The 12220-nt window shown below is 35.5% G+C and overlaps 1 protein-coding gene across 2 annotated transcripts in view; it reads left to right on the top strand.

The window, feature by feature from the left end:
* The first annotated feature begins 1197 nt into the window (after window positions 1–1197).
* LOC127971865 (beta-2 adrenergic receptor-like) overlaps window positions 1198–12220 on the top strand; it is a 91594-nt gene continuing 80571 nt past the window's right edge. The window contains exons 1-2 of one of the 2 annotated variants that reach the window (XM_052575131.1): window positions 1198–1420; window positions 1584–5755. In XM_052575131.1, the coding sequence (XP_052431091.1) occupies window positions 1587–2789 (1203 nt within the window). In that variant the 5' untranslated portion in view covers window positions 1198–1420; window positions 1584–1586 and the 3' untranslated portion in view covers window positions 2790–5755. Of the gene's footprint in view, window positions 1421–1583; window positions 5756–12220 lie in introns of those variants that run through there. The other variant, XR_008156942.1, reaches the window with a different exon arrangement.

Raw genomic sequence — 12220 nt, 5'->3', positions numbered from 1 at the left:
TGTACCATGTGCCAGATACACAGAGCTGTATCTCCAAAGAAAAAAAAACTGCAAAATGAAAAAAAAAAAAAAAAAAAAAAAAAATATATATATATATATATATATATATATATATATATATATATATATATGTGTTTTGTATTTGACTACATAGGTCATTAAATGTCACAAATACTGTACGTATAATAGAATTTTAATAAAAACACTTAAAACACTTTCTAAAAACATATTGTGAATAACTAAAAGAAGTTAAATAAAAATGTTTTTACTCTTTTTTTAAAGCACTGAAAGATATGCATTACCCTTCAGCGTGTTCCTAATATGTATTTGTCTATCTTCTGCTGAACATAAAAATATATATTTTGTCTTATCAGCTGTTGCCCATTCCAATTACTTCTATAGTATTTTTTCCCATACTATGGAAGACAATGGGGACCAGCAACTGTTTTAATTTTGGGGTGATTTTCATTTTTAAGCATAAATGTTTGGTTAATTTCTTTCAAGTTATACAATAAAATAAAAACACTAATGGCATACACTATGGCCTTTCAAGTACTGGAGGCATGATTCTGGACATCTGTTTCTGGACATTCAGATGACACACAGACATTAGTAATCGGCATTAATGATTTTTTACTCACTCTAGCATATAAAGACTGTCCAGACCTGCTCAGCAGGTCCGACCCATAGGAAGCAAAGCCAGCAACTCAAAAATGATATGGGCATTGTTTAACAAAATACACAAATGAAAACCTACACAGAGTTTCATTCTCTGGATGATGGACAAACCAAAGCAGATGTTTGAAATTTTAAGCACAAGAACTTGAGTCCACAACCTCAAAAGCAAACACACACACACAAACACAAATAAAAAACAAATATAATTTTTCTCATTTTCTTTGCATTCACCTCCGGTCTAGCTTAATTCCTAGCTTCCCAATAAACCTGGAATTTTACACTATGAATATACTGACATGAATGAGTTTATTTATGAGTGACAATGAGTGAAAATATATACTTAAAACTAGTCTGCACTATTTTAAATACAATTCCAGTCTTACTGTAGCTGTCAGGTTGTTGTTACTTAATCCTGTAGCAGCAGTGCAGCCTTCACCTCACTCTCTGCTCATTGGCTGGAAGTCAGCTATGATGTCATCACAGAATGTTATAAGGGCTCTGACAAATAGCCTGGGAGCCACACTTAACGTAACAGCACATTCGGCAGAGTGACTGTGTGTGAGAGAGGTTGAGAAAATTGCTGTGGTGACAGAGGAAGTGAGAGCAAAAGTGAGAGAGAAAGAGCTAAGCATGCAAAGGAAAGCTGGGGAGGATCTACTCGTTCGTAACAAACCTATAAACCTTAAAAGCATGCTTTAACTTTGTATGGAAGGAGGGCTGGAGGTGGAAGTCATTTTTGGAGGTTTGTTTAAATAAATTGCGTTTTCTTTGCATTGGATTGCACTGTTTTACAGTTTGCTTAGTGTTTGCATTTTTAAATGGTTAACAGCTCAGTGCTCAAGCCTTTGTGTTAAACTTTTCTTAACTAATTCAGTATATTTCTGTTTTTCATTTTGAACTCTCAGGTCATGGCAAACACCAGTCTGTCTTCAAACTGTCCAAATGACACCCAGTCTAACATTGGCGAACCACAGATGTTTCTGTTTGGCACACTCATGTCTGTTCTTGTTCTGATCATTGTCTTTGGCAATGTGTTGGTGATTACAGCCATTGGCCGCTTCCAACGACTTCAGACCGTCACAAACTGTTTCATCACGTCACTTGCGTGTGCAGACCTGGTCATGGGATTGGTGGTGGTGCCTTTCGGCGCCCTTAACATCAACCTTGGCATTTGGCACTTCGGCAGATTCTGGTGTAATTTCTGGACAGCCACTGATGTTCTGTGCGTCACGGCCAGTATCGAGACGCTCTGTGTCATCGCTATGGATCGCTACCTTGCCATAACATCCCCCTTCCACTACCAGTCCTTACTGACGAAGAGAAGAGCTTGCATCATTGTGCTTCTGGTGTGGGTCATTGCTGGGCTCATTTCCTTCCTACCTATCTATATGGACTGGTGGAGTGATAAAGCAGCAGAATGCTGCTTACAGGATGTTTACTGCTGTGACTTCATCACCAATCCTCCCTATGCCCTCATCTCATCTATAATCTCTTTCTACATGCCCCTGGTGATCATGATTTTTGTCTACAGCCGCGTCTTCCAGGAGGCAAGGAAGCAGCTGAAGAAGATAGACAAAAGTGAGGGACGATTTCATGCTCAAAACAATGGCAAAATACAAGAGGTTGCAAGCAGCCAATGTGAGGCAAGGACCGCCAAGAAGCCCAAGTTCTGCCTGAAGGAACATAAAGCTTTGAAGACTTTGGGCATCATCATGGGTATATTTACGCTGTGTTGGCTCCCATTCTTTGTACTACATGTAGTCGTGAACATCAATAAACAATTAAAACAAATGGGCCATACTGACCTTATATACAAAATCTTAAACTGGATAGGTTACGCTAACTCAGCATTTAACCCACTGATCTACTGTAGAAGTCCAGAGTTTAGGTATGCTTTCAAGGAGATTCTATGCCTTAACAGGTCACGTTACCCTAATGTTAGGCCAGTCAATGGATATATATACAGTGGACACAGCTGGCAAAGTGACCACCGAGGGCGAAGCAAAGGCAGCTCAGAGGACAGTGACCCAGCTGAGAAAGAGGGACGCATGTCAGCAGATAAAACAGACTCTAATGGGAACTGCAGTAAAAACCTTATGAGTGTGTTGTAAATCACCTTGCGAGTTCTGGATCATTCTACTGTGACCTCTCAATGTGTCACATAAGGACAGGTTAACCCTCCTCTGGTAAGTGACCAATAGTAAGTTTGTGTCGGACAAAGGGACATTTTTAAACATTTGTTTTTCTCATCTACCTCATTGCTTTCTCTTAGATTCACTTGCTCTATCAGCTCATTTCACCACTCAAATAGGTCTGTGCTAAAAAAAAGTAGTTTCAGCTAAAGAAAAATACAAACTAAATGCTAAACATGTTTATCAATTCAGTTTATCAATCAATTTGTTTTTCTTTGATAGCATTGAAAAAGAACTTTGAAGTGGATGTTCAGTAAAGGGAACTCCCTCCTGAGTCATGTTTCTGTCGTCTTGCATAAAGTGAGGAACTGAGTTTGAGTTTGAAAGAATATTTTCTTCCATTAGATCAACAGATTAAATCAGGTATAGATTCTGAAGCATTTTCACTCTAATATAGTTACATTTGGAAGCAAATATTAAACAATTCAGACTACAACTAGCATTACTTCATAAGTGTCAGGTTCATGTCTGTAAAAAAAAGTCAACACATAAAAATTCTTAACCTGGCACTGCTCTGTTCTAACTAGTCTAGAGTACATCTAAAAATGTCTAGGTTAAAAATGACCCAACTGGTAACTCAGCACATAAACAAAACCTCTTACCACAATGAAAGAGGAAGAGAAAACGCATGTTCATACCAGCTTTTTTAAGGAAATTGTTGAATTATAGTTCTGTCTTTTAGTCATGTAACTGTTTAAGCAGTGTCTCCTTAGATGAGCTAATGCACAATATCGTATTCTCACTGCATAAACAAATTCTCTATCTCATGCTTAAACTGTGTATGATAACAGAACTTCTCTGGTGGCCTGTTTTGATCTGTGTTATGTCATTTCGCATCCCTCAGCAGGCACAGTTCAGAATGCTGCCAAATCCAAATTATTCACCATAGGAATGTTCTTAACATTTTCCAGTACAAATGAGCACAGTCCGTCAAGCTTCTGTGTAAATCCCTGAGATTCAGTGTTTATCAAAGTCATTATGTGACTCCCTCTCAAAAAAAAAAAAAAAAAACATTATCTAGAAAGATAAATAAATTAGGAGGCATTGGGTTTCCTGTCAAACTCAGCTTATGCATGCAGTGCAAAGCACACAGCAATGTTCCTGTTTCTCTCTCTCACTCACATTTAATCTAAAGTTCCATGCATATCAAAACTGTCACTGTGGTAAACTGTTTCAATACTTGTCAGTGTTTGTGAACTATTAATTTAGGGCAAGTGTCTCTCTGTTACTGTGCAGCTTGTTTATGCGGTCGAGAAATGTGAACTTTGCTCTTTAGGATATCTTTTCGTATTTGTTGTGGCTTTTTGTGGTCTTGATTGATTTTATGTGCAAAGCAAAATGCTTTGAGGATTTCAAACATTTCTACACATTAACTCATCATGGATAAGCTGATAAAATAATATTGTTTCACTGAAGCATTACATCCAAGTGCAGTTTAAAACCAGCTTCTTAAAAGGGTGCGCTCTAAATCTGTCCAATATTTTACATTGTAAACATTAGTCAAACATTGTCAATGTATATCTAAATGTTAGAGAAAAAAACTATAGAGATTAAAAGAATGCTCTGTTCACTGTAAACACTGGACTACCAAGCAACAGCGTGCATGTCCTTTTTCAGTAAATGAAAGTGAATGTGACAGCTCGGACAGATCTGTTAACACTGCACCCTTCTGGGAAGGATTTTCTCTGCATGTAGATCACAGTAACCTCCCATGTGAAACTCTGACCTGTACCACCTTGTGCTGAATGAAATATTTGTGCAATCTTTGCTTTGATTGTGGCAATGTGATTTACTGTCGTGTTAGAAGTTTATATTAATACTGCCTTCTCTGTGGACACGCTTAACCAGTTGAGTAAAGTGTTTACATTTATAAATGTCTTTCAGTTAGACATGGGTCACAAATTATTGGCGTGCAAATTGCCATGAATTGCACTTTCATCTTAGTAATTAAGCAATGCTCTGGAGTTAATGTCATGCTATAGACATCATATTGATGTCACCTTCAGAATTGAATGTGCACTAAGTTTTTTTTTTTTTTTTTTTTTTTTTTTTTTAAGTTTAACAAATACATACAAATTTGTAGAGTTGCATCCCAAAAGACATTCTATTGTATATGAGGGAGGTCTACTTTCAAGGTGGCCACCACTCTGAAATCACATGACCAACCAAATACTTCTTATTTTATCTTCTTATTTGATAATTTTAGTAAAATAAATTAATCATGAATAACACATATGGCTCTGTAAAGGCAAATTATGCATATTTATGCTTTAGCATAATTCTGCATTAGTGCAAATAGGTGTTACAAATATCCAGTGTCATACTGGCCAGTGAAATAGAAACAAAAAATTGCTTAGTGCACATTATAGTCCATCATCTGTGTCTGTACAGTTGGAAAAAATACATTTCATAGTCACCCTTGGTCTTAAAATGTTATGCTTAACAGTTTGAAACAGACATTTTGGAAAGCATAATTTGCCTTGGAGGAGATTAATTGTCACATTTGTAAGTACAGACACAGTGTGGACAGCCTCTTACTGATGCATGAACATGTGATAAAAATTCCTTGAATATTGTTTTAATGATATAAGAGCAGATTTCAAATTCATAATGCAAATGAACATTTGGTAGGCAAAAGTTCAAAGAAAGCTTCCCACTCAACAACTTTTTTAGACGTGCTTAATTCATGGCATGTGCACTGTATATAATGTTGTTCCAGTTTTATGTTTACCTACATTTCCTTGAGCTACTTTCGCACAAGATTTATCACTGTATTGTTGAACTACAGTGAAGTACGTTCAACTATATTTGTCTCTCTTAGTGGTATTTATGAAATACAAGTGTCATGCCATTTGTATTCTGTAATAAATTATGTATTTAATGTATGCCTGGATGTGACGGATCTTTTTTTCAATGTTTAGAGAAAAGGTGCAAAGCCCGCGAATGAACTCCTAACATGTTCCTTACACAGAAAGTCAAAACAAAAGGATAAATCACAGCCATAACAGCAAAAGAAACAACTTAAAATAATCCTAAAGTATTAATAGGCATAGCTGCATACATTTCAAATTCATTTCTGATGCATAAATAGCATTAGTCAGCCAGAGCGTGAGTGCTTTTACAGTATGACTTTGTTTAAGTATTAGATTCAGCGCCCATCAGCCACCTTCTCTGTTCTCTCTATTCTGTAGGTCATCAGAAAGCATATCCCTCATCGCTGAAAAGTTAATCAATCAGTGAATCACCACAAGTATGATTTGTGTCCATCTGTGCTGCAAACATCCCCTTAAGAATAACTTCACCCTTTGCATGCATAGCTGCAACTCAGCCATGTCTATTTCAGTATGGGAACGAGACCCTGCAGCATGTGATTGGAATAGACTGTGATATTGTAAAATGTTTCCATTCTAAGCAGAGGTTTATTACTATATCAGATTCCATTAGAATTCATTCTCATTCACCTCATATGCCTGTGAACAAAAGTGCAGCCTGGATAAAATGAATTAGGTGGCATAATGTCAAGTAATGTCAAAGTGTTTGGCCCAACAGAACCTCTGTAGGCTATGGATAGATATATATATATATATAGGAAGAATAAGGCTATACAACCGATACATTAAAAAGACAATGATTCATGACGTTTTAGTGGTAAATGTTCCCTTGATTGATTGGTTCATATGCCTGCTGTGACATTCAGGAAAGAGCAAAGAGAATGAAGAGAAAATAGATTAATTTAATGAAAGGAAAATTTGACATAAATGGACCCACTAGAGAGGAAAATATAGGAAGGTTTTTACCATGAACCCAATTAGTCATGGTAAAAAGATACATGAAGAAATGGATAGATGAATGTAATGATGAACATGAATAGAATAAAAGTAAAATTCAGGCATTGTAATACCTTACAATCCCAATACTGTACTACATAAAAAAATAATGCAGGTTATGTTATAATGCTATCTAACGTAACTGAGATTATATGCCTTATTACAGTGATGTTACATTGATAAAAATTAATAAAAATCAAATCAAATTAAATTATGCTATTTATAACAATGCAGATTTAGTATGCAATTTATAATAATAAACATAATATATTTGTGTGTGTGTGTGTGTATGTGTGTGTGTGTTTATTATACAATACATACAGAATTGCATTTGTTTTGTATTGATTTTGATTTTGCTAGCTTGATAAAAATAATTTAAGATCACCAGTCTTCATTTTTTTATATTATATTAATAATATCTATATTTTATATCTTTATGCATTTCAAATAAAGCCATGAAAGCACATGGGTATGACAAAAATGAACTGAACTGACAAGACAAAAAAAAAAATAAATACATGTCATAAAGATCTTCAGCAAGCAGGAGAAAAAAAAGAACCATGTGAAAAATAAATTGTACAATTAGTCATTAAAGAGGCTCAGAGGATGTGATTTCCAGAGGTTTATCTCTTTGAAAAACACTGTGCCTTTGACGTTAAACTAGAATACGTGTGAAGAGAAGAAAACAGACAACACAACCTCACCTATAACATCAACAGACTCAAACAAACAGGCAGCTAGTCTGAACACCTCATTCTTTGACCCTCTCACCACTAAATCAAAGTCTATTCCACCGTGAGAAGGTTTTATACGGTCACAAGACTTTAACCAGCTTAAGAACTGCCTGGTTATTAAATGTGATTTAGAACTACTGAACAAGAGCCGCTGGTTGTTATTCACGAGTGCTCTCCAAACTGATCCGATCATTTACCTCAATTACACTTGAGCCTCGGCTGAGCTATAGGCAGCACGTCTCAGTTATTAAATCATGCTCAGCTCTCCACCACAAATAAAACTGTTGCATCAGTTGGCACCTCTTAAAAAGACTTAAAACCCCTGTCAAGCACTCAAACGGCTTCTCTGTCAATATACAATTTGGAACATGATGTCTTTCTCTGGATTCCACATGCTCATGTCACAGGCCAAATCTCCTTCTCTGCAGTATCTCAGTTCCTTAGAAGCTTCCTAATGGAATCATGTTGTGAGTGGAAAAGTGCACCATCTTTTATTCTAAAGATTTTTAGAAAAGAGCCAAAACTGATGGCGAAGAAAAGGTTTCCGTATCTCCAGCAAAAGAGCAGGGTGCTGACCATGGCACCACACAGTCTAACAGCACTGGTCTGTGAGAGACCTCCACAGGCCACCCCAATAAAGTCATTCTCCTGCCCTTGGGGGTTAAAACAGCACAGTGTCAGAGCATGGTTTAATTCAGCCTTGAAGTCCAAGAAAAAATACTGAAAATACTAGTCAAACAAACAGCCCACGGCTACATGCCCTGCTCCTTTCCCACGTTTGATACATCTGCCATTTCTTGCTATTAGCCTTCAGCATATTATATAAATCTCTAAATCTGACAGCAACATGCCACAGCTGTCATCATGGCTGTGCAGAACAAAGAACTTTTGCGCCGTAATAGTGCCGTAATGGTCTGAACATAAGGAGAGGGAACATCAGTAGAATACAACATAAAACACTAGATATCACCACAGAAGAGCTGCATGACACATGTGGACACACATGAAAACTAACGCTTCTGCATATGCAGTAAAACACAAAAACAACTAGCCGCGTACACAAATGACCATAGGGGAGATGAAATGAGAAACCACAAAAGTGCTCTCAGGAGAGATTATAGAGTCTCTCACAGGAGCCATTTTCACATAGTAAGAGCCGAGGGTCTCCTGCGTGCTTAATGATTTTGCCATTAGAGTAATCCAGCATCTCATTTTCTCCCTCCAGAACATAATGTCCACCATGTGATTTCAACACTATAGTCGACCAGCTGTGACTCGCAGTCCTGCCATGAGTTTATGCAATTTTAATTGATGCTGTATGCTAATTTACACGGTAATGGAGAAATAACATGAAAAAAAAAACATGGTTTATACATGGGATGGTTTTTAAAAGCTCAACTTCACTTTAGAGCATCAGAAAATATGAAAAAAATACAATTAACTGAAATTGGGAGAATGTGCTTCAAGGGCACTGTTCAGTAGTAATAGGTCTGTGAAGATAGGCTTTTAACTGAGATGTAAAAAAAAACATGCATTTCACAAAATAAATACATTTATGAAGTGTATTTGACTTGTTTTCCAACAAAACCATCCTTGGATTTTACAGATATTATATTATATTATATTATATAATATAATATAATATTATATTATATTATATTATATTATATTATATTATATTATATTATATTATATTATATTATATTATATCTTTCACAGAAAAAATATACATTTTGTCTTGTTTTCCAAATATATACATAATATAATATAATTGCCTATAACGGCACAGTACTTTAGATATGTTTAAAACAAGAAACAAATGCTAATGAGGTAATAAACAATAAACTTAATTAGTAAATGTAAGTAAAAAGTTAATTCATGTGGATGTTTCAATGCAAAATAAGTTTTTGTAGTGACGTACTAGTTTCTTTGTGTGTGCAAAATGACCTGCATTGGTTGGTGACCTGTATTTGTTTATTTTAAGCTTTTGTGTCACAAACGATCTTGCATTATCTTGAAGCACTAAATGAGGTTTGCTCTAATTAATGTAAAAGGCAGATGGAGCAGTGATCCGGTTTAAACTGGGTTCTGCATACAAAAAAAAAGTCTATAAAGGAAGATTTGTTCGTCAAAATGGATAATCAATAAGGCTTCCATCTGTGGGGTTAATAATGAATGACTTACATTAACTTTGTCCCTTTTTGTTCAAGGTTTTCAAAGTACTTCAAAGAGTGACTAATTTCCGGTCCCTATTGACGTACAGCACAAAGACCTGCTTCATGCACTACTCTCCACATTTCACAGAAATCTAATGCTAAGACCCTGCTTTTACTGAGAACCATTTGAGCACATGAAAAGAGCGAATAAATTTAGATCCAAATCATCCTATGAGGTATTTAATCTACTCCGGCTTGCTCTTCACGCATATCAATGCACATATACACAGTGCGTATTAAAATAACTAAAGCATGCACTTTTTTTCTCTCATTTTAAAATCTGATTATTCCACTCAGACGTTTAACACATTAATTCAATGTCATACCTGAAAAAAAGTTATTAAGCAAAAGATGCATTTTTATAACATGACTGTTTGGCATAGGTTAAAGAACCAAAGACAGAAACTTTCATCATTCTTATTATGTGGGTATAATTAAGCCTTTTGTTTCCACTTTAGATAAAGCCTCAGACTGTCTATATCGCGAAACTAATATAGTCCTTAATATAATGTGTTCCCTTTGTGGAACAGGATTGCTATTGTTTATTAGTGTAAATTACTTGCTGCGGTCATCATATGGACATCTGTTATCCTGGATGTCTGCCCATACTGAAATCAGACCCATCCAGCATTGAATGCCGATGGTATGTGTCATTCTCTCTCACTCCCTCATCCCTTTTCTTGTGTTTACTTCTGAGATACAAGCCCTACAGCTCTGAAATGCAGAATGAATAAATGTCGGGGATTCATTGTCATAAAGAATACACAGAAGCCATAAATGGTAACAGAAATGGAGACATAAGTGTCTGTGGAATTACTCATAGAGACACTAAGTGGAGGAGGCTGGCAGGAGGTGTCAGACTGGACTTCTGTTACATCATGTGGGGAGTATCCAGGTCTCATAATCGCTGCTTTGATGTCCATTGCTGGAGATACATAAAACAAAACATTTTCACCCAAAAGAAAATGTGCTGTAAATGCTGACATAAATTTTTTATTAGAGTCTTTTATATTGTCACTGTAATAAATGTTTGCATTGCCGAAGCAATCCCATTGGACTTAGATTAAAGAAATCAGTTACTATTTTAGTTTTGTGCTAATATGCACACACAACTTTACTAAAAAAAAACACTTCAGAGATGTTGGCAAATAATGGGATTACGTTCAATGAATGCATGTAAAAAAAAATATATATATATTTATTTATTTTTGAAATTATAAATGAAACAAAAAAAATTTGGAGTAAGTGTTGGGAAAAAAAAAATTGTACTGTATCTTCACCTTTTTGTGGGGCAAAAATTTGAAAAACTCTTAAAGACTATTAATAAGAAACTCTTATGATTCTCTACGAATTAATTTAACTGACTTCAGTTTTCTTCATACTACTGGATGCAGTTCAGTCGTTTGATGTTTTACTATTGTATATAAAAAAGGACACTTAGAATCATCGATTTAGAGCAGAAAGCTGTTTCCAATTGAATGCCAGACCTTTGCACACGTCTTATACATCTGTTTTTCAGAATTAACAGAATCATGTAGGAATGTGAGAAGTAGAGTGATGTCATGGCACAGAAAACAGGTGTTAATGAAGCAATTTATCCAAGCTTAGTGTCTTATTTGCCTAGCCAAATGAGACAAGCACAAGAATAGAACAGTCCCAGATGGGCTTTTGAATGGTCTTCCAATGATAACATGTTGAAATTTCAATCTTTATTTCACTTACAGTGTAGCTTGCAGCATACACTCTTAAAATAAAGGTACATCAATGTCTCAATAGTAGCACCTTTATGTTTTATTATTAAAGCACCTATTACAAAGAATTATATTTGAATAGAGGATAATAAGTATGACTTTAAAAACGTTTTATTTATTTTTTTGTATAATATTCTACTATGCTCTTTTTAGGAAATTCATTATTATATTATGACAGTTCTAACACACTTTATGTTTTTTTTATACATAAATACATTGTCAACACTGAAGACGTGTATTTAAGTAAATGCATTAGCAAGAATGCAAAAAGCAGTAACGTATAGCTTTGTTTTGTGGTCTGACAACATTTGTATGCGTCATTTACTAGTATATTACTACAGAACGTATGTCTTAGTTGAGGTTGCATGATGTTAATTCAGCAGCTAACAATTCATAGGAAATCCCATTGTGACGCAAGTAAGGAGGTCAGAGAACAGACATCAAATTAGAGGTGTCAGCCCTTCCTGAACATCACCAGCTAGAGTGTAACACCTTATAAAGTCAAAAACATCACCTTCCACACACATGATCAGCTGAACTGCAAATCTCATCTGCAGATGATAAGAAAAAGATGCGGTCTATAATGACTATAGCTAATTATGATGAGCGCTCAATGAATTTAAAAGCAAGAGGTCACCATTAATATGTAATTAGCATCCTCCTGGCAGCCATTACACAAGTGAAGAAACAATTCTGATTTCCCCCAGGAATCAACAGTAATTCAGTGTTACTAAAACGTGTTTTTTTTTTCTCCTTTATCCAATAAAGTTCATTACAACCAGACTGTGACAAATCCAACATTGTAATCACAGCTTCTCCCAC

This window comes from Carassius gibelio, chromosome B14, assembly GCF_023724105.1.
Source record: "Carassius gibelio isolate Cgi1373 ecotype wild population from Czech Republic chromosome B14, carGib1.2-hapl.c, whole genome shotgun sequence".
NCBI classification, from domain to species: Eukaryota; Metazoa; Chordata; class Actinopteri; order Cypriniformes; family Cyprinidae; genus Carassius; species Carassius gibelio.
The sequence above is the reverse complement of the archived record's forward strand: the minus strand, read 5'-3'. Positions and strand labels throughout refer to the sequence as shown.